The following is a 26,925-nucleotide window of genomic DNA, read 5'->3' as shown; positions in this document are numbered from 1 at the left end:
CATAAAAAGACATTGTAGTAAAATTGAATGTAGTTAGTTGAAGTAAAAAATGATTGATTTCAAATATGAAAACGGACCCTGGATTGTAGCTTTTTTTAAGGAGAAAAAAAATCTTGAGAGAAAAGCGGATATGAATGTATATGTATTTTAAGAGAGAGAAACTTAAAAAGTGGGAGTTATGTAATATGTTTAGAGAAATGATTTTTTTTGTAATAAATGAAACATAAATTGTGGGTTTGTGTAATTTTAATTTTTTTGATAATTAGTCCAAAAAAATATGAGTGTAATCTAGACGTAAACTATATAACAAATCGACAAATCAATTGAAGACATGTGAATTTTTAAACTTAAAATGATTATAAAAATGATTTTTTAATATAAAACAAGTCTTACCCCTCTCCCCAAAAAAGGAGAATCCCTATACACCCCTACGCCCTCGCTATAACCTATCCAACTCAATCCCTTTATCGTTATCTAAAATTATCATTGCCACACCGTGTTTTCTACTTTTTTTTTATCCTCCTTTAGTAGTTTTTTTTTTATGTAAAATTTTATGTGATGAATAATCTTCACCTTTTAAAGAATGAGAAGTTAGATAAAATAAAATAAATCTCATCTAATTTATCATACTCACTTCATCATAAGTTCAATATCTAAAATGTAAATTTATAATTTCTACAAAATCTATCATGAGAAGATAGATTGTACATATTTGAGGTGAAGTGATGGACTTATAATGGCAGAGAGTAGTAATTTACAAAAAAGGAGAGAGAAAAAATTATTTTAAAAAAAAACTAATGAGAAAGAAATAGGAAGAAATTGAAAAAAAATAATGGAAAAGATGTTAAAATATTGATTCACACGCTTGTTAAGATGTAAATCACATTTTTAGGTTAGGAGTATTCAATAGATATAAAAGTAAGTTGAGAGATTAAATGAAATTTTAAAATAAGTTTTAGGGTTTATTAATAATGTAAACCTAAAATTTATCATTGATTTCCTAATCACACAGTGTAAAATGTGAAAGTAGAAATATTTTCGTTAATATATAAGTCCCTTTCCTTCCCTCCTTAATTCTCCAAATTTGGCGCCAAAATCCCCTCCACCATAACCTACTACAAGCCTTCGAATTTCTCCAATTTAGGCAAACCTTCGAAGTTCTCTCCAAACAATTTCGAAAAATGGAGCAGATAGAAGCTCTATTATCATCATAACTTGCTACAATTTCTCCAGTTTAGGACAAACCTCCGAAGTTGTCCAATGGAGGAGATAGAATCTCAATTATCATCAAACAAATCGTTGGGTTACTCAACGTTGCTTCATCTCTAGCAACAATCTGGAGCCGATCCTTCTCTCCTTCGATTGCTCGTTGATTCGTCTTCCATCATCGTCCACTATATTCTCGCCGATATCTACGATAACGACGAGGAAATGTGAGTTTTGTTGACCTGTTGTTTTCAAAATAAGACTCGTTCAGTCTCAATTTAAGTGTAAAATTACTTTATTTGAAATTTTGGAAGTTGAAGTTATGTTTGACCGTACATTTTCTAAAGACTTTTTAGAATTTTAAGCAGGCGTTTGACATGAAAATTATTATTTTTTACTTTAGTGAAAAGGCTCAAATATGCCACTGAACTATCAGAAATGAATCATTTATGCAATTCGTTAAAAGTTGGGTTCATTCATGCAATCGCCGTTACAAAACCAGCCCATCCATGCTATTACTTTTTAACAGATGGTTTTTAAAAACAGCCTTGCCATGTGGCAGCTTATTAGAGGGCCACATCATTTTTTTTAAAAAAAAATTAATTTTTTTTATCCATTAAAAAGAATACACGCAACTTTTTGATCCATTGAAAATTAGTTTGATCTATGCTTTTAAAATTTGATTAATTTTTCATGAATATATTCTTAAAACATTCTTGTTTGATTCGTTTTTTTGTCATTTTTGACATATTAAGATTGTTTTCATATTTTACCTTTAATATTAATTATTTTTTTCTTCAAATTAATTTCAAATACAATAGTAAACATCATTTAATAAATATATTATTATAAAATAGCTATTTTAATTGGCGGGCGAGTAACTAAAAGGGAACGGAGAGAGTATACACTTCACATTTTTTATCACTTTTTTTTAAAAAAAGATTCACGTTAACTAAAACTTTTGTCATTTTTCAGTTGAAACTGAAGGGATATATAAACATCAAATATTATTATTATATTATTAACAGTTAACTTCTCATTTTGCCAACTCTACGTATACTATGCATGTCGGCATGCTGTCGCCTTTTTGTTTTTGCAATGATAAATGATGATGCATAAAGTGTTACGTACAAATGTTGAATGCTGATTAGGGACGGCTCAACCCTTTAGGAGAAAAGGTGGCCGCCTAAGACCCCAAAATTTAAGGGGCCTATTTTTGTTTAGTAATAATAAATTACAAATTTTAAGAAATATATTAAATACTATTTATAGAAAAAAAAAATTTTTATATAAAAAAATAAAACGCAAGGCCTCCGTTTGATTTTTGCCTTAGGCCATAAATTTGCTTGAGCCGCCCCTGAAGCTGATGATGCCATTCTATGCTTAATAAAAAAATAAAAAACTAAAAAGTTACTTACATTCAGCTAACAAAATATTTCATGTATGCTAAGACATACTATATACTTAATTAGAATAGCGTTTGATTATAAATTTTAGTAGTAGATTTTTTTTAAAAAAATTCTATAAATATTTGTTTGATCATGAAAAATTAATCAAATTTTAAAAACATAGATCAAGTTAATTTTTAATGAATCAAAAAAAATTTAAAAAGAATTTTTTTTTAAAAAATAAAAAATAAAATAAAAAATGATGTGGCTCTCTAATAATTAAAAACTGGCTGTTAAAAAATAATGGCATGGATGAACCAGCTTTGTAACGGCGATGGCATAAATGAGCACAACTTTTAACGGATAACATAAATAAGCCATTTCTTGGCATATTTGAGCCTTTTTCCTTTACTTTATTTGGAATTTTCGGAGTTGGTATGTTTGAACATACATTTTAAAAGACTTTTTAGAATTTTAAGTGGGTGTTTGACATGAAAATGATTTTTTTAAACTTATACATTTTAAAAGACTTTTTAGAATTTTAAGTGGGTGTTTGACATGAAAATGATTTTTTTAAACTTTATTTGAAATTTTTAGAGTTGAAGTTCTGTTTAGCCATTTTTATTTTTAAATACTTTGGAATTTTAAGTAGGCGTTCGGCATGAACATAAAAAAATGAAATTTTGAGAGTTGAAAAATTGTGTTTGGCCATACCTTTCAAGTTGTATTTAGAACTTTTATGTCCAAATAATATTTTTTTAATAATGTGAAATAATTTTCTGGAAAATAGTGAACAATTCTTATCACTAAACAGGGCTAAATGTACTAAAAAATAACTAAATCGTGTAAAACTGAAAACAAGTATTGGGTTGTTAAGATGAAATAATTTTTCAAAAAAAAAGTGAAAATTTGCCTAGAGATGATAATTGATAATTGATCCCTAGTTCTACAGGTAAATAACTTAGCATTCCACAAAGTGCACAATTTATCCTTTCTTGTAGCATAGGTGTCAATAGGTGATATTATGCCTATTTTAATATATTCATAGAATATCTATTATGAGGGAAATTGCTTATATTTTAGATAGCTTATGAGTGAGTAGGTGCTAGAAGTCTTTTGTGTAAATATTGATGAAATACACTATTGGTGTACTTGTATATAAAACTGTTAACTTTAAAAAAGGAGAAAATACCCAATTACCTTTCTGAACTATATTCAATTATGATACACTTTAACTTAAAGGGGTCCTATTACCCTCTGAACTAATTAAAAGTGTAATTTTGACATTCTTAGTACCTATGTGGCACATACGTGGCACAAGTATGCCTACGCGGACACTTCAGTGTGTTGTGCCACGTAGGCACTAAGGGTGTCAAAATTACACTTTTAAATAGTTCAGGGGTAATAGGACCCCCTTTAAATTGATATGTGTCATAGCCTTTTTGGGTTTAATTCAGGGAATAATTGGGTATTATCTCTTAAGAAAATAAATAATAATAATTGAGTTCACGGTCAAATATTTGTATGTATTTAATGCATTTCCATAATACACATACACGAGTTACTTGTACTTGGTTTCTAAATTTATATACTCCCCCCATCCAAAATTAGTTGTATGTTTTCACTTTCAGATAATGAATTTGACTAATCTTCAAAGTTAAATCGGATTAGATTAACTCAGTAACTTATAATTAAAATTTGAATATTCAAAAAGTATATAAAAAAGACCATAAGTTGCAACTTTTCTTATGTCAGTTTAAAAAATATTACTTTATTTTAAAATGTTGGTCAAAGTTAACATAGTTTAACTCTCATGAGGTGAAACATGAGAACTAATTCGGAACGTACGGATCCGTAGTTTAAATTTTTTTAATACTGACATGGTATATAAAAATTGCTCTTTTTTTTTTCTTTCAAGTTACCTCTTTGTTTGATAATCTTAAAAGCTGGTTCTGGTTATGCTTCCTCAAAATTGTAGTGCTGCTCAGATATTGAAGTGCTTGGGATTCATGATATATCATCCATCTATAGTTGGCTCAATCAAAGGTTCGTTGTCTTGTTGTCCGCTCATATTAGTAATCGTAGTACGGCTCGTGTAGTTTCTTGTCCTTCAATTTTTATTAATATATATTGATTCCTTGTACCTCAATCATCGTATTGATTTGTTGTATTTTCTGTTTTGTTACTATATGTTATTTTTTTCTTATCTGTTGTTTCGTGCCTCCTTTACTTCTTTTGGTATACTGCTTTGGACTGTTATTTGTGAGCTGAGGGTCTGATAGATACTAGGAAGTAGGACAAATAGAGAATGAGATTTTACTAATTAAAGAAAGTGCAAGGATCTTAAACACTATATTAACCAGTAACCACGTCCGTATTAAGTGGACAAATCTTCATATACAAAGGTAATGATAATACTTTTTTCTTCTTGTCCAGAATTCTACATACATCTATTTAAACTAAAACATAATCATAACTCCTACCACAAATAGACAGTTACTGATGTAGATAACTATTGGTAACTTCTATAATACTAACTGCTGCTAATATAGTTTATCTTATTTGAAACCAAGAAACTAATATGGATTATCTCCACACGCTAAAGGAGCAGTCCCATCAGCGCATCTCCGCTAAAAAGTTGCCTTGTCCTCAAGGCGAAAAGAAGGAAACTGCGCAGCTAATAGATCTTAATTTTTCCAATTTGCTTCTTTGAGAGGTCAACCAACCCATTTAATTAATAACTCGAGTTGCAGATTGGCAGTTCGGGATCCCTAATGATGAGCCAGAGCTTGTTTAGGTGAAATAATGAATTTGTTGATTATATATCTCAGAAATAAAGTAGGAGTAGATATTTTACTAGTTTTAAATTATTATAATTCTATGTAGGTTAGACTTAGGAATTAGTTATCCTATTTGAATTAGGAATTAATTATCCTTATTTAAATTGAATTTAGTTAGAAATTTAGCTATAAATATATGTTTTGAGTTATTAATAAAATAATTTCCTTTGACAATACAATTGCAGGATTTTCTTCTATCCAACTCTGTCTTTGTTATTTCTCTAATTTCAAAGTCAAAAACCAACAGTTGGTATCAACAGCCAGTTTCTTTAGGGATCTGTAAGAGAGATGAATTTTGAAAACAACTTTTCCCAAATAGCTCTTCCTGTCTTTAATGGTGAGAATGACCATCTTTGAGCAGTAAGAATGGAGACTTATCTTGAGGCTTTAGATCTTTAGGAGGCCGTGGAGGACTATGAGGTTCTTCTGCTGCCCGATAATCCCACAGTGGCCCAGATCAAAAGTCAAAAGGAAAAGAAATAAAAAAATCAAAAGCAAAAGCAACTTTGTTTGGTAGTCTGTCTCCAATAATTTTCATGAGAATTATGACCCTTAAGTCACCAAAAGAAATTTGGGATTATCTTAAGGAAGAATATACCGGAGATGAAAAAATATGAGGCATGAAAGTATTGAATCTAATAAGGGAACTCGAATTGCAAAAGATGAAGGAATTTGAGACCATCAAAGAGTACTCAGACCGACTTCTTAGCATTGTTAACAAGGTAAGATTGCTTGACACAAAATTTAAAGATTCGAGAATTATTGAAAAAATTCTTGTTACTGTGCCTGAAAGATACGAAGTAATAATTACTACCTTGGAAAACACAAAAGATCTGTCCAATATTACCTTGGCAGAATTGTTAAATATATTGCAGGCGCAAGAGAAAAAGAGGCTTATGAGGCAGGATGGTATGGTTGAAGGAGCTTTGGCAGCTAACGACAAAACTCACAACAAAGGTAATAATTCAAGAAAAAATTACTCACCTTGCTAGCACTGTGGAAAATAGGTCATCCTTCATTTAAATGTTGGAAGAGACTAGATGCACAATGCAAGATTTGTAATTAACTTGGCCATGAAGTTGTGATTTGCAAAAACAAATCTCAAAAATATGAAGCAGATACCCAAGTCACCAAAGAAGAAGATCACTTATTTGTGGCAACATATTCTTCAACTAAGAAATCTGATTTTTGGATGATTGATAGTGGTCGTACAAACCACATGACATATGATAAAACTCTTTTAAAAGAGTTTCTTCCTTTGGAAAATAAGAAAGTCAGAATTGAGAATGGTGACTATATTCCTGCAGAAGAAAAAGGGAATGTTGTAATCAAAATAATTTCAGCTACAAAAATAATTTCAAATATCCTTTACGTGCCCGATATTGATAAAAGTTTGTTAAGTGTTGGTCAGCTAATGGAAGAAGGATTTAAACTATTGTTTGAAGATAAATATTGTCGAATCTTTGATTTCACTAATAATGAGATCTTACAAGTTGATATGAGAGGCAAAAGTTTATTATTTAATCCAACAGAAGATGCACACAAGGCATGCAAGAACAAAGATGAATTGACAGATTTATTTAAGAGGTCAAATTCAGCGAAGCCAAGACTGCATTCTACAATTTCTGATCCAAGAAGGAGTGTTGAAAGTATGTCTCAGAAATAAAGTAGGAGTAGATAATTTTAGTAGTTTTAAATTATTAGAATTCTATGTAGGTTAGACTTAGGAATTAGTTATCCTATTTGAATTAGGAATTAGTTATCTTATTTAAATTGAAGTCTAGTTAGAAATTTAGCTATAAATTTATGTTTTGAGTTATTAATAAAATAATTTCCTTTGACAATACATTCGCAGTATTTTTTCTCTCCAACTCTTTCTATGTTATTTCTCTAATTTTAAAGCCAAAAACCAACAGAGCTTCTCGCCTTCATCATTTAATGGTAGTTCTGGTGGTTGAGAAGGTAATTCACAGGAAAAGGTTATTTGGAAAGATGCTATTGCAGGTGTTTTCTGAGGAATACCTTGCAGTTTATAAGTTTTTCCATTCCATTGGAAGATCAGAAACTTTTTGTTCCAATTGGATTGTATCGTGTTCAAAGACGCTAGCCATTGTATACCTAACACCATGTCTGCCCTACCAAAGGAAAAAGGGAAAAAATCGTACTTTATAACCAAGTTTGAAACTTCTAGTGATAAGTCCTTACAAACTTTGTGCATTTAATAATTTCACGATTGCCTATCTGGACGCCAAAGGTAAGGATATATTGGACTGCAAACCCAAGTTCCGTGATAATTTCTTTTGCAACAAAATTATATGTTGAACCACTATCCACCAACATTAGCATTTTATGCCCACAAAGAGTGCCTTGAAGTTTCAAAGTTGAAGAAAATTCTTTTCCCAGAAGTGCGAGAAGTGCGTGAAATGAGATTTCTGCCAAAAGTAGGAGGTATGTCTTTATTCCGGTTATCTTCAACAATTTGCACATTGTCTTTCTCATCCATTAACTCCAAATGTGCAAAAGTTCCAGGTTTGCAATGATGACCAGGGGCAAGCTTTTCTCTATAACGGTAGCGTAGGCCTTTTTCTCGACGAATTTGTTGTTCAGAATTTAGTGGGTGAAGGTTTGAAAGTGATGGTTGTTGAAAAGAGTGTGTAACTGGTTGGCGGGATAATTGAAAATTAAAGGATTCTTGAGCCGTTGGAGAGGAAGTCCCAATTGATGAAGGTTGTGATAAAGAAGGTCAAGTGGTTACCTTATTAGACCAATTTGGTCCATGTTTTCCTTCATATTCTAAAGCCAAGCTCATTGCTTTATGCACAAATCGAGCCTTGTGAATTCTAATGCTCACATGAAGGTCTTCTTTGATCCCACTAAGGAAAACTCCGGTCAAACAGTGTTTGGCCAATTTAGCATGCTCGCTGCCAGTTTTGCAAATTCTTGCCTGTACTCAAACACCGATCCAGTCTGTTGGATGTCACACAAATGCTCATCTGGATTTTGAAACTCAGCGGGTCCATAATTTTCTTGCATAACTGTAACCAATTCTTCCAAGTAATTAATGGTCCTTTCACTATTGATCCAAGCAAAAAGATCCAATACATCTCCTTCTAAAGACATTGAAGGTACATCAATCTTGCAATCACCAAGTGTTTGATAATTTTGAAAATACTTTTCTACTTTCAGAATCCAACCTCGAGGATCTCCTCCCTCATACTTTGGAAATTCCATTCTTGTGTATGAACGTCTATAAGTTTCTGGATACCTCCAAGTACTATCAACTTTACCTTCTTCCAGAAAAACTTTAGATATTCCTCGTTGTTTCTGACTGTTGTGTGCTTTTAATGCAGCCACATTATAATACCCTAAGAAATTTTCATTGAAATTTTGTGCGTAGACGTGTTGGGTTCTATCTTCTAGAATGAATTATAAATTTTTTGTGTGAAATATCTTAGATTATGACCCACCACTGTGTAGAGTATTGAATAATCTTTCCAACGATAAGTGGATCATCCAATACGGACACCCGAGCGATGAGTTATGAACATTCCGATCGAACCGTGAATAGTAGTGAACAATAAAACGTGCAGGAAAAAGTACTGAGGCCTGGCGTATTTTTGCTCCAACTTTAAACAATCATAACTCCTTGTACATAATAATCTAGGTGATGTAATATATATCAACAGAAAGCTCTGCGAGTCCTCTTTCCAATGAAATTGGTTTCATCCAATTTGTCTATCGGAACAAAAAGTTATGGTCGATCTACTTCAGCCTACCAAAAGCAAATTTTTGGGTCAACTTCAAATGAACATAACTCCTCATACACGATGAGATAGGTGAGATACTATATATCAATGGAAATATATGAGAGTCCTTTTTCTAATGAAATTAGTTTCATCCAATTTGGACATCGGAGTAAAATGTTATGGTTGATCTACTTCAGACTATCAAAACAGTCCACCAAAGGACAGATTCGAGAATTATTTGATTTTTAGGGGCGTTTTGATCATTTCCCCTCACCCAAAATCCGTCCAAACCCTATATTAAAGCATATTAGAAGCATTATATGTTATATTTCATCAAATTCCCTCAAAAATAAAACCCTAAGCTCCTACATCCAACTTCAAGAACCTCCAAAGTTCACCATTAATTCTGTAAATTTATTCAAGATTCCAAGTTTCTAGTTAAAGAACTCTAAGAACCATCATTCAAAGGCACGATTAACATCTCAAAAATGAGTATCGATCTAAAGTTCATCATTTAAGGTATGTGGAGTTTTTCAATAAGAACTCTCTTTCGTTCTTGTGCCCAAAAGTAATTTTCTTTACAAAGGCATGAATTTTATTTGATTTTTTAGGAATTTGAAGCATGAACCCATATCTTATGATGATTATTATGAAATCTTGATGTTTATGATTTTGAAAGATGAATTTACGTGTGTGGAGATATAAAGCATGAATCTTGAACAATATTTATCATTATTTTGATGTTTGGATCGTGAATCCCCATTGGAAATTGTGTTTTTTTTGAAAGTGTGTGTTATAAGCACGTTGATGTTGAATATTTGAGATATTTTGAATAATTTTACCTTTTGGTCTTAATGGAGTTGTTTTGAACTCGAGTGTGAAAGAAATCCACAATGTGGTTGATTTTGATAGATGGGAAGTATGATGGCTCCCGATGTATATTTATATATTACTGAAATTGTTTTGTTGTGGATTGTCTTTGAAATGATCTGATCTAAGTCCAGGAGAAATCTTTAGCACCGAGTGAGAGGTATAAAGCGACCTTACTTCCCTAGAACTACGTGCCCCCATAGGAGTGAGCCTGAGGCTGATTTATATAGTGATCACTAGTTTGTGTGGATTTGATATCGATAGTCCTATTCCGATGGCAAGGATAGGACGGCTCTCCACAACGTGGGTTGTACGTTGGACTCCATGTATCTCACATGGTTTATGTCGGTTATAGGATCTCCCAGTGTGTGTGTGTTTCCTTGTGTCTATGGTGAATGGTGAAGTGATTTGAAAGTGGAATTGTGAAAGTTATTCTTTCGAAAGATTTAAATGATATTTACATTATGAGAATTGATATTCTTGATGAACTGAAAGTGATTGACAAATTATATGATGACTCACATGTGTTATTGTACTTATTTCATCCTCTCATGATTATGATGATTTTCTTCGGGCTATGTGAGTCTTTCATACATCTTGCATATTTCTTATAAACATTTATGATGATGATGTTTATACAACTGCATACACCCCAAATACTCGGTTCCTTTCCATGGTACTGACCCACATCTTTGGATGTGGGTTGCATTTTCTTAGAATGTAGGTTTAGGTGCTCAGTTCCATGTTCGATAGTGATTCTTTGGGCACGCTGTTCTACATCCTCTGTTGTGGTGAGTCCTCATGTTCCGAGGACGTGATGTCTGATGTTGGTTTCACGGAATTGTTACATTTGATAACTGAGTATGAGTTAGTTGGGGCATGTCTTAATGGCTCGCTGGTTTTATTGATTTTCTTAGAGGCTTGTCAGACTAGTACAGATGTTCGGAGTTATCTAGTAAGTCGTATTTGTTATCTTTCTGAAATTCTTTTATTCTTGAATGATGATTACTCTATTGATATTTGAGCGTTATTTATGAAAACCCCGTTGATTTGTGTTGAACTGAATGAAAATGGCTCAAAGGGTTGCTACTCGTATCCTTAAGCACCGTGTGACGCTCTGGGACCCATTTTTTGGGGCGTTACAAACTTGGTATCAGAGCCTAAGGTTTTAAGGTGTCCTAGGGAGTCTGACAAGCCACATTAAGTAGAGTCTTGATCATTGGTATGTAGCGCGCCACATCTATGAGCAAGAGGCTACATGACATTTTAGGAAAAAGTGTAATTCTTTCTTTCAGAAGTCTATCGTGCTTAAAGTGTCTCTCTCTGCTATTGATTCGTGCTCTCTTCTTTAAGAAATATGCCTCCATGTCGAGCGGGATGAAATAATGATGGTCAGCAACCTCAACCCGCTGACCCATTGAATGAAAACGTGTCTCATGCTGAATTTCGGGCAGCCTTTCAGGCACTGGCCCAAGCTGTTACTGCAAATGTTCAGGCCAACTCGGCCCTGGCTCTACAGCAGTAGGGAGGTGATTCAGTTGCTGCCAGGATTTGTGACTTCATGCAGATGAATCTGTCGGAATTCTATGGGTCCAAGTCTGATGAGGATCCACGATTGTTTTTAGAGGAGGTGTGGAAGATTACTTAGGTAATGTATGCATCTGAGGAACATAGTGTGGAGTTGGCTACGTATAGGTTGAAAGACCTTGCTTATGAATGGGTTGTTTCTTGGAGAAAAGGTAGAGGAGGTGAGGGAGCTGTCCCTATAACTTGGCAAGAGTTCCAGGATGCATTCCTGGATAAGTTTTTCCCTTTGAATATAAGGGAGGCAAAGGTGGAAGAGTTTATGAACCTGCGACAGGGCTCTATGACTGTTAGGGAGTACTGTCTAAAGTTCAATCAGTTGGCCAAGTATGCTCCTGACTTAGTGGCTGATAATCGGGCTAGTTTGAGTAGGTTTGTGACTGGAGTGTCTAGTTATATGGTTAAGGAGTGTAGGTCTGCTATGCTGAATAGTGAGATTAATCTTTCTAGGATGATGACTCATGCCCAACAGATTGAGGCAGATAAGATTAAGGAGAGAGATAAAATGAGAGGGAATAAGAGAGCTAGGTCCGAACAGCACGGACAGGGTCAGACTAGATCACAGGGAGGGAGGCACCCTCAGTATCAGGATCGTTCACTTAGGCTAACACCATCATCTGCTAGTGTTCCCATGCCTAGAGGTAGGCAGGAGCAACGTAGCAGGTCATATGCATCTAGGTCCCAGTACAGTGCTAGTAGTAGGCCAAATCGTCCCCTGTATCCTACGTCTGGTAGGGCTCATTCGGGTGAGTGTTGGGGTGAGAAGAGGGGTTATTTCCAGTGTAGTGACATGGGTCACAGAGTTAGAGATTGTCCACAGGATGGACAAGGGCGTCGTGACTATCGCCCTCAGACCCAAACTCAGACTGTTAGTGCTCCAGTTCTAGCAACTCGCCCAGCCCCAGCTCAGGGAGTCTCTTCTAGCAATGCTGGCGGGCAGCGCCAGAATAGATTCTATGCTTTACTATCCTGCCAGGAACAGGAGGACTCTCCCGATGTTGTTACTGGTATGCTTCGTATATTTCAGTTTGATGTGTATGCTTTGTTGAATCCTGGATACAGTTTCTCATATGTTACACCTTTGATTGCTGTGAATTTTGAAATGAGTCCTGAGATTATTCCTGAGCCTATCCTAGTTTCTACCCCAGTAGGTGATTCGATTGTTGCCCAGAAAGTGTATAAAAAGTTTCCTGTTACCGTTCTTCATAGAGTCTTGTTGGATGATCTGATTGAGTTAGACATGGTAGATTTTGATGTGATTTTGGGTATGGACTGGCTGTATTCTTTTTATGCCTCTATTGATTGTCGGACCCAAGTGGTCAAGTTTCAGAATCTGAGTGCATCCGTGTTTGAGTGGTCTGGGAATTCTGTGTCACCCAAGAGTTATTTTAGCTCTTACCTCAAAGCTAGAAAGCTTATTTACAATAGGTGTATTTACTATTTGGTTAGAGTCAAAGACACTAAGTCTGAGACTCTAACTCTCCAGTCTGTTAACGTCGTTAATGGATTTTCTGATGTCTTTCCAGATGATCTCCCAGGGATACCTCTTGATAGAGAGAAAGAGTTCAGGATTGATCTTCTTCCCGATACTCAGCCTATTTATATTCCTCCTTATCGTATGGCCCCTGCAGAACTTAAGGATTTGAAAGAGAAACTCAAAGATTTACTAGACAAGGGTTTCATAAGGCCCAGTGTTTCTCCTTGGGGTGCTCTTATGTTGTTTGTGAGAAAGAAAGATGGCTCTTTGCGTATGTGTATTGATTACCGCCAACTGAATAAAGTCACCGTAAAAAATAAGTACCCCCTTCCAAGAATAGATGATTTGTTTGACCAATTACAAGGTGCAAGTTATTTCTCAAAGATAGACCTTCGTTCCGGCTATCATCAACTCCAAGTTAGGGAGTGTGACATCCCAAAAAGAACTTTCTAAACTCGGTATGGCCATTTAAAGTTTTTTGTTATGTCTTTCAGGTTAACTAATCCCCCAGCAGCTTTCATGGACCTCATGAATCGAATGTTCAGACCATATCTGTATATGTTTGTCATAGTGTTCATCAATGATATACTGGTGTACTCCCGTAGTGATGATGAACATTCTGATCATCTCCGAACTGTCTTGCAAACCCTTAGAGATCACAAGTTGTTTGCCAAATTCAGTAAGTTTGAGTTTTGTCTAAGGTCAGTTGCTTTTCTGGGTCATATCATTTCTTCCGAGGGTATTAAAGTTAATCCCCAGGAAACCGAAGCTGTTAGAAATTGGCCTAGACCTATTTCTCTAACAGATATCCGAAGTTTCTTGGGTTTAGCTGGCTATTACCGCCGTTTTGTTGAGGGTTTCTCCTCTATAGCATCTTCTATGACTTGGTTGACCTAAAAAAAAGTGAAGTTCTTGTGGTCCGAATCTTCTGAGAAGAGTTTTCAGGAGTTGAAGACTCGACTCACTTTAGCCCTTGTTTTGACTTTGCCTGATGGTGTTGATGGTTTTGTGGTGTACTGTGATGCTTCGAGAGTTGGATTGGGTTGTGTATTGATGCAGAAGGGTAAGGTGATAGCTTATGCTTCTAGACAGTTGAAACCCCATGAGAAAAATTACCCCACCCATGACCTTGAGTTGGCTGCTGTTGTGTTTGCTTTGAAATCTAGAGACACTATTTGTATGGTGTCCATGTTGATGTTTTCACTGATCATAAGAGTCTGCAGTATGTGTTTACCCAAAGAGAATTGAATCTTAGGCAGAGACGATGGTTAGAATTGTTAAAGGACTATGATATGAGTGTGTTGTACCATCCGAGCAAGGCTAATATTGTGGCGAATGCCCTAAGTAGAGTGTCCATGGGTAGTGTTTCGCATGTGGTAGAAGGTAAGAAAGAGTTGGCTCGTGATGTACATCGTTTGGCTAGATTGGGGGTTAGGTTGTTTGACTCTGCTGAAGGTAGTATAGGGGTTCAGAGTAGTTCCTAATCCTCCTTGGTTTCGGAAGTGAAGGAAAAGCAATACTTAGATGCGAGTTTGGTCATACTGAAGGAGTCAGTCAAGGACCAGAAAGTAGAGGTTTTCTCCCAAGGGGGAGATGGTGTGTTGAGATTATAGGGTAAATTATGTGTCCCGAATGTTGATGATCTGAGACAGAGGATTATGGATGAAGCGCACGGGGCGCGATATTCTATTCATCCCGGTGCCACCAAGATGTATCGAGACTTGCGGGAAATCTATTAGTGGAGTGGCATGAAGAAAGATATAGCAGCGCTTGTAGCTAAGTGTGCAACATGCCAACCGGTTAAGGTTGAACACCAAAGACCTGGTGGTATGATGCAAGAGTTTAGTATTCCCACCTGGAAATGGGAAGAGATAAATATGGACGTCGTGATTGGTTTACCTCCTTCCCGACTCCATCATGATTCCATTTGGGTTTATGGTTGATAGGTTGACTAAGTTTTCTCATTTCTTGCCTGTTCATACTTCATATACTGCTGAGGATTACGCTAGATTGTATATCCGAGAGCTAGTCAGACTGCATGGAGTTCCCTTGTCTATCATTTCGGATAGGGGTACTCAGTTCACTTCACAATTTTGGAAAGCTTTTCAGAAGGGTCATGGTACCCAAGTGCTTTTGAGTTCTGCTTTTCATCTGCAGACCGATGGCCAGGATGAGCGGACCATCCAGACCTTAGAGGATATGTTGGAGCTTATGCACTTGAATTTAAGGGAAGTTGGGATGATCACTTATCGTTGATAGAGTTTGCTAACAATAACAGTTTCCACTTTAGTATTGGCATGGCTCCATTTGAAGCCTTATATGGGAGGAAGTGTAGATCACCCATAGGTTGGTTCGAGGTGGGTGAAGTGGCTGTGAGTGGTCCTAATTCGGTATTTGAGGCTATGGAAAAAGTTAAGTTGATTAGGGAAAGGTTGAAAACTGCGCAGAGTCATCAGAAGTCATATGTGGATGTTAGAAGGAGAGACCTTGAGTTTGAAGTTGGTGACCTAGTGTATCTGAAAATTTCACCCATGAGGGGGGTGAAGAGATTTGGAAAGAAGGGGAAGCTTAGTCCCCGTTATGTTGGTCCTTACAAAATTCTTAGCCGTGTTGGTAAGGTAGCTTATGAGGTCGTGTTGCCTTCTCAGTTGTCCTCTGTTCATCCAATATTCCATGTCTCCATGCTTAGAAAGCATATTAGCGACGATGTGGTAGTGGATTCCTCTGTGAGTGCTGACATTCAAGAAAATCTTCCTTTTGATGAGATTCCTGTTGAGATTCTTGATTTCACTGTCCGAAGACTAAGGAACAAAGAAGTTCCCTTGGTCAAGGTGTTGTGGCGAAACCAATCTGTTGAGGGTGCAACTTGAAAAGCTGAGGCGGATATGCGATCCAAGTACCCGCACCTATTTTCCGCGACCTCCGTTAAGCCGAAGGTACCGTTCTTTCCTAAATCATGCACTTTTGATAAAAGTTGCAGCAATTCAGCTGTCATTTATTATGTGTTCAGCTGTAGTTTCTTGAATTTATGCATTCTATGTTGCATTCGGAGTGAGAAACGATGTGGTGATGAGTCTAATGAATGGTTTCAGCTATATGCTCTATTCCATATCTAATCTTGGCATGTCTAGCGTCATTCGAGGACAAATGTTTCCAAGGGGGATGATGTAATACCCCGGGAAATTTTTCGTTGAAATTTTGTGCGTAAACGTGTTGGGTTCTATCTTCTAGAATAAATTATAAATTTTTAGTAAAGAATGTCTTAGATTATGACCCACTATTGCGTAGAGTATCGAATAATATTTCCAACGATATGTGGATCATCCAAAACGGACACCCGAGCGACGAGTTATGAACATTCCGATCGAACCGTGAATAGTAAAACGTGCAGGAAAAAGTACTGAGGCCTGACGTATTTTTGTTTCAACTTTAAACAATCATAAATCCTTGTACATAATAATCTGGGTGATCTACTATATATCAATGGAAAGCTCTGCGAGTTCTCTTTCCAATGAAATTGGTTTCATCCAATTTGTCTATCGGAGCAAAAAGTTATGGTCGATCTACTTCAGCCTATCAAAAGCGAATTTTTGGGTCAACTTCAAGAGATCATAACTCCTCCTACACAATGATCTGGGTGAGATACTATATATCAACGGAAAGATATGAGAGTCCTATTTCTAATGAAATTGGTTTCATCCAATTTGGATATTGGAGTAAAACGTTATGGTTGATCTACTTCAGACTATCAAAACAGTCCACCAAAGGACAGATTCAAGAATTTTTTGATTTTAAGGGGCGTTTTGGTCATTCCCCCTCACCCAAAATCCATCCAAACCCTATATTAAAGCCTATTAGAAGCATTATATGTTATATTTCATCAAATTCCCTCAAAAAGAAAACCCTAAGCTCCTACATCCAACTTTAAGAACCTCCAAAGTTCACCATTAATTCTGCAAATTTATTCAAGATTCCAAGTTCCTAGTTCAAGAACTCCAAGAACCATCATTCAAAGGAACGATTAACATCTCAAAAACGAGTATCGATCTAAAGTTCATCATTCAAGGTATGTGAGGTTTTTCAACAAGAACTCTCTTTCGTTCTTGTGCCCAAAAGTAATTTTCTTTACAAAGGCATGATTTTTATTTGATTTTTTACGAATTTGAACCATGAACCCTATCTTATGATGATTATTATGAAATCTTAATGTTTGTGATTTTGAAAGATGAATTTTCATGTGTGGAGATATAAAGCATGAATCTTGAACGATATTTATCATGATTTTGATATTTGGGTCATGAATCCCCATTAGAAATTGTGTTTTTTTGAAAGTGTGTGTTATAAGCACGTTGATGTTGAATATTTGAGATGTTTTGAATGATTTGACTTTTTGATCTTAATGAAGTTGTTTTGAACTCGAGTGTGAAAGAAATCCACAACGTGGTTGATTTTGATAGATGGGAAGCATGATGGCTCCCGATGTATATTTATATATTACTGAAATTGTTTTGTTGTGGATTGTCTTTGAAATGATTTGAGCTAAGTCCGGGAGAAATCTTTAGCACCGAGTGGGAGGTATAAAGCGACCTTACTTCCCTAGAACTACGTGCCCCCGTAGGAGTGAGCCTGAGGCTGATTTATATAGTGATCACTAGTTTGTGTGGATTTGATATCGATAGTCCTACTCCGATGGCAAGGATAGGAAAGCTCTCCCCAATGTGGGTTGTACGTTGGACTCCATGTAGCTCACATGGTTTATGTCGGTTATAGGATCTCCCAGTGTGTGTGTGTTTCCTTGTGTCTATGGTGAATGGTGAAGTGATTTGAAAGTGGAATTGTGAAAGTTATTCTTTCGAAAGATTTAAATGATATTTACATTATGAGAATTGATATTCTTGATGAACTGAAAGTGATTGACAAATTATATGATGACTCACATGTGTTATTGTACTTATTTCATCCTCTCATGATTATGATAATTTTCTTCGGGCTATGTGAGTCTTTCATACATCCTGCATATTTCTTATAAATATTTATGATGATGATGTTTATACAACTGCATACACCCCCATATACTCGGTTCCTTTCCATGGTACTGACCCACATCTTTGGATGTGGGCTGCATTTTCTTGGAATGTAGGTTCAGGTGCTCAGTTCCATGTTCGATAGTGATTCTTCGGGCATGTTGTTCTACATCCTCTGTTGTGGTGAGTCCTCATGTTACGATGACGTGATGTCTGATGTTGGTTTCACGGAATTGTTACATTTGATAACTGAGTATGAGTCAGTTGGGGCATGTCTTAATGGCTCGCTGGTTTTATTGATTTTCTTAGAGGCTTGTCAGACTAGTATAGATGTTGGGAGTTTACTAATAAGTCATATTTTATTATCTTTCTGAAATTCTTTTATTTTTGGATGATGATTACTCTGTTGATATTTGAGGGTTATTTATGAAAAACCCGTTGATTTGTGTTGAACTGAATGAAAATGGCTCAACGGTTAGCTTGGGGCTACTCGTAGCCTCAAGCACCGTGTGACGCTCCGGGACCCGTTTTCTGGGGCGTTACATACATTAGCAGTCAAAACGTCCATGGCTTCAAATTTTGCTGCTATAGTGGTTAGTTGCTGGCCGATCTGATCAGGAGTCAACATGATATGTTCGCTATGGGAAGCATTAGCCCGTGTGTTAACCATGACAAATCTTACTGCTTTTATACCAATGATAGATACTAGGATGCAGAAGAGATGGAGAATGTTGGTTAAGGAAAGTGCAAGGATCTTAAACACTATATTAACCAATAACCAAGTCCGTATAGAGTTGACAAATCTCCAAATACAAAGATAATGTTAATACTTTTTTCTTCTTGTCCAAAATTCTTCTACATACAACAACAACAAACCCAGTGTATTCCCACATCGTGAGGTTTGGGGAGGGTAAGATGTACGCAGTCCATACCACTACCTCAGGAGAAGTAGTAAGGCTGTTTCCGATAGATCCCTGGCTCAAGATAAAGAATAGTAATGAAATCCGTACAAAAGGCATGGAACAAGATGCCAAGGCAATAAATATGCCACGTATAGGGAATAGTGAACAAAGAATAGTAAGCAATCGTAACACAACATGCAACAAGGTATCATAACAAGAATAATACACCTACAAAGTAATGCCCTACCCTACCGACCTAAACTGGCATTAACCTTCTACCCTAATACGCATCCTTCAAATCTTCCCATCTAGGGTCATGTCCTCAGTAAGCTGAAACTGCTCCATGTCCCGCCTAATCATCTCTCTCCAGTATTTCTTCGGCCTACCCTTGCCCCGCCTGAAACCATCCAAAGAAAGCCTCTCACACCTACGAACCGGTGCATCCGTGCCCCTTTTCATAACGTGTCCGAACTATCTCAAACGGACTTCTCACATCTTGTCCTCCACCGAAGCCACTCTAACCTTCTCCCGGATAGTTTCATTCCAAACTCTATCACCCCTAGTAAGCCCACACATCCAACGTAACATCCGCATTTCCGCCGTCTTCAATTTTTGAATGTGAGAGTTCTTGACTGGCCAACACTCCGCTCCATACAACATGGCCGGATGGACTACCACCCTCTAGAATTTGCTTTTAAGCTTGGGCAGCACCTTCTTATCACACAACACCCTTGAGGCGAGCTACCACTTCATCCATCCCGCCCCAATACGGTGAGAGACATCCTCGTCAATCTCACCATTCCACTGAATCATGGACCCGAGATACTTGAAGCTATCCCTCTTACACACCACCTGAGAATCCAACCTCACTTCCACCTTGTCCTCCTGCCTCAAGCCATCAAACTTACATTCCAAATATTCGGTCTTGCTCCCACTCAACCTGAACCCTTTTGACTCAAGGGCCTGTCTCCACATCTCTAATTTATTATCCCTCCGAGTCTCATCAATCAGAACCACTTCATCTGCAAACAGCATACACCAAGGCACCTCTCCCTGGATAAGCCACGTCAGCGCATCCATCACCAAAGGAAACAAAAACGGGCTAAGAATAGATCCCTGATGCAACCCTGTCAAGACAGGAAAATGTTCTGAATTGCCTCCTTCCGTCCTCACTTGGGTCTTAGCTCCATCGTACAGTCCTTGATTGCTTTGATATACGCCACCGAGACCCCACTCACCTCCAAGCATCTCCAAAGAACTTCCCTAGGGACTTTGTCGTCTGCCTTCTCCAAGTCGATAAACATCATGTGCAGGTCCTTTTTTCTTTTCCGGTACTGTTCCACCAGTCTTCACACCAGGTGAATTGCCTCCGTCGTCGAGCGCCCGGGAATAAATCCAAACTGATTCTCCGAAATAGACACTATCCTCCTCAACCTCAACTCAACCACTCTCTCCCAAATCTTCATAGTGTGACTCAATAACTTAATACATCTATTTAAATTAAAACACAAAGATAACTCCTAACACAGATAGACAATTACTGTTGTAGATAACTACTGGTAACTTCTATCATACTAACTGCTGCTAATAAGTTTATCTTATTTGAAACCAAAGAAACTAATATGGATTATCTCCACATGCTAAAGGAGCAGTCCTATCAGGGTCTATTGAAAATTCCCTCTCTACCTCTGAGGTAGGGGGTAAGGTCAGCCTACACTCTACCTTCCCTAGGCCCCACAAATACCTCTGAGGTAGGGGGTAAGATCAGCATACACTCTACCTTCCCTAGGCCCTACTTTGTGGGATTACACTAGGTATCTTGTTGTTGTAAGAAAATCTTGTTCTAGTGATCAGTTGGATTTTGAAGTACGCGATATAGAAAAAAAAATCATCTTGAATTCCTGCCATTTTTTTAATTAAAAAGAAATAAAGAAAGGTGAATATGATGAAAGCTAAAGAGTACCTTTTTTTTCTGATGTCATCATACAAAGCTACACGTATGAGTTAATCATTAGTGCTACTGTGCAAGTATTCTTGGGAAAGATTCAGAATTCTCCGCTAATGTAGCTTTGATGACTAAATTTAGGTGATGATGCCAGGGCTATTGTTGATTCCCTCATTAAGGTCATTACAACCACCAAGATTAAGGTATACTGAACTTCTTGAGAGGCAACAAAGTAATGTATGTAAGGCAGCCTTTGCTAAGAAACTTGATCGGAGAGAATTTGACTTAGCTATTGCTAATTGCAGTCTGTTTGCAACTTGGGAGTCTGGTGTATATCAATGCAGCAGTTTAACTCATCTCTTCTAGATGCAAATTTCCAGTCTTTGCTGAGGGCAATTACTTATGCTCTTGACAATCCTATTGGTTCTCTTTCAATCACATTTGAGGCAATGCAGGTATAGCTGATTATATTGTGCAACGATGTGTCTAATACTGTGTAAAATCTGGATCTTGTCACACAACAGGAGAGTTCAAACTCATGTGCCTACTCTTTTCAACATTGTACATGTGAACAATGGTTCATTTAGCTTAATGTGAAATAATCACAGGACTTGCAATTAGAGGAAATCTCTTTCAAATATCTGTATGAGCAGAACTTACTTTGAAACTTCTTTTAGAATGAGTAGAGAAACAGACTAAAGTTTGAGAATCGATAGTCATATGTGCTGAATAAGAGTTTTATCACCTTCTCTTTTACAGATAAATAGACAAGCACTATGTATAGTGCTTATCCCAATTTTTTCATTTGGAAGAGTATAATGTCTGTTTTGGTTGAATAAAACAAGCAATGTTGCTCTCGTAATTGATCGATACACTTTGGATTATTCTGATGATACTCTAATGAGAAAAGAAATGAAAGGGGATAGCTATATTTTGTACCTGAATAAGAACAGAATCAGAATTGCAAAATGAAAAAAACAAAATTAGGGATCGTTACACAAATAGCCCCCATGATTCACTGATTACTTTTTCTAGCTGGTATACATAGACTATACACTAGTTATACATGGTTATATACATATTATACATGGATTATAAATATACTTTTTTCTAGCTGGTATATATAGACTATACACTGGTTATACATGGTTATATACATATTATACATGGATTATAAATATACTCTAGGTCTGATGGGTACTCTTTAGTTTAAGCGGTTGGGTGGGCTGCTATTTGGTTAATTCTTCAAAAGAATATCTGTACTGGACTCCTCTTTGAACTCTTATGGTTTATAAGCCAAATGCACTACAAATAATTTTGGAGGTTCTTGCATATTTAAGAAATGACCTGAATAAAGGTACACTGGCCTTTTAATATGTAACTGTTAGCGAAATACCTGTATGTCTACACACACATACACATATATGATACATTGCAAATATATCAAATTCAATTATAAATCTTTAGAATTGGTACATGTCTTCTCTGAGTTATTCTCAGTGATTATACTACTATAGGCTGTAATGAAGTTGGCAAGTACATCAGCTGAAAATATGAGAGCCATGTCAAACATATGGGCTCCTCCAGTTTATAGAAGACTCGTCAGCAGCGATAAAAGGGAAAGAGACATGTCAGAACGTTGTTTACAAAAAGTCTTGAGTGAGATATGTCCTCCACCAGTGATTCTTTCTAAGGTAGCACATACTATTCTGTTCTTATATTTCTTGCTCACTTTAATCAGCTTTTGTCTCTTATGTTCCTCGAGAAGACAAAAAATGTGCATCTATACAGACTACTGTATTATATATTTCAACTTAATCTCAGGAACAAAAATCTAACATAATGGATATGTGTCTAATTAACTATATTTTAGTGTTTTTGAAGAATTCTGCATTTATGCCTCTTAAACAGGCTCTTGTCATAGATTTAAAGAAAACTTTGATTTTCATGATGGAAGACCTGCTGAATCAAGGATTGAAGATTCAAACTCTACAAGTATGGAAATGGTTTATGCGTTTACTCGGACCTTATGGAATGAAAAATAAGCATTTGGTTAACAAATTGCTTAACATTCCGGAACAAACTTTTACGGACCTTGATCCACAGATTCAGAATGCTTCACTGTTATGTTATTCATTCTCTAAGTTTGACACATAAACTCCAGATTAATTAATGTGACTTGGTCAAGCAAAATTCTGTCCTAGTATTTGATTATAATCATGATTCATGGGATTCAATATCCGCTGACAGTTAATGGGGATGTGTTTAATCCTTATTTATGAGTACCCACTGAAAAAGCTGTTGTTTTGTTTGGACTACAATAGTGCATCATTGACAATATTAACATATCTAGCAGATTCTTAATTTTAACATGACTAAATCAACCCTGTATGATGTCAATATCCTTGCATAGAATTTTCAATTATTTACACAACTTTTATGAACATTGATCAACACCTGCCTATGTTCTGGTGTTAACAGTCAAGTGGCCAACCCAAATATATGCGTTATCCTATTTAATTGGAAATTTCACGTAAGACTGGTACCAAAAGTATATATTTTATTCATCTGAGAGCTACAAATTTACAGTACAGGTTAGCAAACCCACACAGAATCAAATTGCTTGATTCTAGCGGATATGAGAATCAAGATATGATCTTATTTGATCTAGTTATCCAACCTATCTATAGCAAATCAGATCAGATTTTATCAGATCAATTAACAACCTACAAAATCAAATCTTAAATATTCACAAATCAACACTCCCCCTCAAGTTGGCATTTAAATATCTGTCATGCCTAACTTGCTTACAAGAATTTCAAATTTTGATATATACAAGCCTTTTGTGAAAACAACTGCAATTTGCTGATTTGTTGGGACGAAAGGCAAGCACACACTTCCTTCTTCAATCTTATCTTTTATGAAGTGCCTATCCACTTCAACATGTTTTGTTCTATCATGTGAACTGGATTGTGAGCAATACTTATGGCCGCTATTTGTCACAATAATACTTTATTGGTAAACCAAATGATTTTTTGAGTTCTTCAATCATCTTCTTGAGTCAAATCATTTCACAAATTCCATGGGCCATAGATCGTTATTCAGCATCAGCACTGCTGCAGGCTATAACATTCTTCTTTTTACTCCTCCAGGTCACAAGAGTTCCCTAGATAAATGTACAATATCTAGATGTAGACCTCTTGTCAGTAGTAGAACTTGCCCAGTTTGCATCTGTAAAGCTTTCAATGCCCTATGTTGACTTTTTCTGAAAAACGATCCTTTTCCCAGAGAACTTTTAAGATATCTTAGGATCCTGTAGATTGCTTCTTGGTGCTCTTCCTTTGGAGAGTGCATAAATTAACTGACTAAGCTTATAGCAAAGGCTATATCAGGTCGAGTATGTGACAAGTAGATCAACTTACCCACTAGTCTCTGATATTGACTGTGGTTAATTGAATTTCATTCTTTATTTCCAAATTTTATAGATCAATAGGTGTTTTAGTTGGACAACAACCACTCATCCCTATCTCTTTTAAAGGATCTAGTATATACTTCTTTTGTGACACCATAATGCCTTTTTTTGATCTCGCTACTTCCACGCCAAAAAATATTTCTACTGGCCCAAATCTTTAATCTCTAACTTTGAGGCCAACTGTTTCTTTAAATTCTATTTCGGACAAGTCTTTCTTGTAAGTATAATATCGACATACACTATTAGGATAGTTGTCTTCTCTCAAGAAAATGTCGAATGAACATAGTATGATCTGCTTGCCCTTAAGTGTACCCTTGTTTTTTCACAAACTGAGTAAACCTCTCAAACCAAGCTCTTGGAGATTGTTTGAGCCTGTATAGAGATTTCTGTAGCTTGCACACTCTAGTTCCATACCTTTCTTCAAAACCTGGAGAAGGGTCCATGTAGATTTCTTCTTCAAGTTTTCCATTCAAGAATGCATTCTGTGTCACGATTCGAACCCAGGCCTGGCCGTGATGAGCATCTCGAGCTCACCGAGGGTCGGAGATAACCCCATAGCCTTACCTCAAAAGCACAATAAAAGAATACAACAAAAGTCAAACAAAGTACTAAGAGGGATAGACAAGTCAAATAAAAATCTGAGAGTCAAAACAGAATAACTACAACATCCCAACACTGTCCACAAATGCCTCTAATTCAAGAATACCGACTAAGTCGATACATGCCCCCAACTATGACAAACGAATCCAAAAGTACTAGGAATATAAAGGAAACTACTGAAATAATTGGGCCTTCTGAAAGATGAAGGATCACCACTTTACAACTGATCAACAAGATAACCAGACCATTTAATGCTGTACAGGATCCATAGAAAAGTCCTCGAAACCTATATCATGAAATAATGTAGTGCTCAGGGACGATCAGTGGGGCGAGCATTGGTATGTAACCTAAAGAAAGGATAAACTAATACATTTACCAAAAGTCCAGTCATAAACCACACGCATAACAATTTATACATATATATAATATATAGGATGCTGGGTAGGGACATAGAGGCAGTTCTGGCCATAACCGGTACCTGAAGTGGTGCCCTTGGGTGTAGGAGCTGAAGAAGTGGCGATCGGTACCTTATTAGCTCCCATGGTAGCCCCAACTGAAGGACAATCTCGTTACATATGACCAAGCTGACCACAATTAAAACACTAATTTCTCCCCTTCTCACTATAACCACGGTGAAGCTTTCTACAACCCCGGCAAGACAGGTAGGGTAGGGTTGACTGATCTCCACTAGCCTAGGACTGAGCACATTATGCTCGAGAACCTTTGTTATACTGAAAATGTCGATCACCAGAAGACTTGGGATAAAGAGCACCAGCAGACGGATGCGAATTTCCCCAGTTCTTCTTCTTAGGCCATTGCCTTCCATCTTTCCCATCGTTCTGCTGATTTGTATCCTGGTCTGCATTCTTAAACTTTTTGCTTCGTCTTTCTCCTATTTCTACCTGCTTTTTCTCGTCTTCCACCTGTTGCATATAGACCACCAACCTCGATATATCTATATCATTATTCAATATAACAACCTTACACTAACCAAATCACTAGACAGACCCGAAGCAAACTTTCTCAACCGGGACCTCATACTCAACACCAGTTCGGGAGCATAATAAGACAGTTGGGTAAACTTCAACACATACTCCTTAATGCTCATCTTACCCTGCTTCAAATTCATAAAATCTTCATCCTTATCCTCCCTCAACCCTTGAGGAAATAAATAATTAAGAAAAGCACTTGAGAACTCATCTCACACAGCTGACTCAATATCCTTCCCTCTCAACCCTTCCCACTCCTCATACCATTGATAAGCCATTTTCTTTAGCTGATAAGCTGCAACTCAACACCTTTTGAATCACTAGCATGAATTGCCCTAAAGATTTTCTCTATCTCATAAATAAACTCTCGAGGATCCTCCTCAACTTTAGAACCTGTAAAGGTTGGGGGATTCAACCTCATAAACTGACCAATCTGAGTAACTTCAGACAAACTAGGGGTAGGACCAACATGACTAAAATGATGAGAATGCGATGACACAATATGAGCAAACATGTGGATGGACTGACGAAACTTTACATTCGACTGGGTAGAGGTAGCACCAGTGCAGAAAGTTTGACAAACACTATTGGGTACCGGCGGAATCCCAGGCAGGGTGATGTAGTCAGGAGTAGGGGCCTTAGAATAAGTCTGCATTCCATGTGTAGGGCGACCATTAGATCTTTGGAGAGGTATGATCTAAAATACGAGTAAATCAGGAGTTAGAGAATACTCAAAGAAACAAGATTCTCTAACACAAAATTGAACTCAAAGAAGGAAAACATTCAAAAATACCACGCCACACACCTATAAAAGGGACTCTACTTGACACGGCTTTGTGAATACTCAACGATCCTGAAATGTGCTCTGATATCAAGCTTGTC

The 26,925-nt window shown here is 36.6% G+C and overlaps 1 protein-coding gene across 3 annotated transcripts; it reads left to right on the top strand.

The window, feature by feature from the left end:
• The first annotated feature begins 1,075 nt into the window (after nt 1–1,075).
• On the top strand, nt 1,076–23,349 carry LOC107856245. Of its 3 annotated transcripts, XM_016701236.2 has the most exons (6): nt 1,076–1,433; nt 4,573–4,640; nt 21,124–21,185; nt 21,288–21,437; nt 22,500–22,676; nt 22,894–23,349. In XM_016701236.2, the coding sequence occupies exons 2-6, from the start codon at nt 4,604–4,606 to the stop codon at nt 23,137–23,139; spliced, it is 672 nt and encodes a 223-aa protein (XP_016556722.2). In that variant the 5' UTR covers nt 1,076–1,433; nt 4,573–4,603; the 3' UTR covers nt 23,140–23,349. The 3 variants fall into 3 exon arrangements, with proteins under 3 accessions (XP_016556722.2, XP_016556720.2, XP_047249377.1); XM_016701234.2 differs by lacking the exon at nt 1,076–1,433 and having other exon boundaries at nt 4,529–4,640; XM_047393421.1 differs by lacking the exons at nt 1,076–1,433; nt 4,573–4,640 and adding an exon at nt 18,274–18,318.
• Nucleotides 23,350–26,925: the final 3,576 nt, after the last annotated feature.

This window comes from Capsicum annuum, chromosome 7 (genome assembly GCF_002878395.1).
Source record: "Capsicum annuum cultivar UCD-10X-F1 chromosome 7, UCD10Xv1.1, whole genome shotgun sequence".
In the NCBI taxonomy this organism is placed as follows: domain Eukaryota; kingdom Viridiplantae; phylum Streptophyta; class Magnoliopsida; order Solanales; family Solanaceae; genus Capsicum; species Capsicum annuum.
Note: the sequence above shows the minus strand (reverse complement) of the source record. Positions and strands in the feature narration are given on the sequence as shown.

Bases quoted from the DNA above. Each gene is read 5' to 3' on its own strand.
- LOC107856245 (XM_016701234.2), top strand. From the start codon at position 4,553: ATGCTTCCTCAAAATTGTAGTGCTGCTCAGATATTGAAGTGCTTGGGA. The intron at 4,641-21,123 runs GTTCGTTGTCTT...GACTAAATTTAG, and splicing joins TATAGTTGGCTCAATCAAAG to GTGATGATGCCAGGGCTATT. The intron at 21,186-21,287 runs GTATACTGAACT...TGCTAATTGCAG, and splicing joins TTACAACCACCAAGATTAAG to TCTGTTTGCAACTTGGGAGT.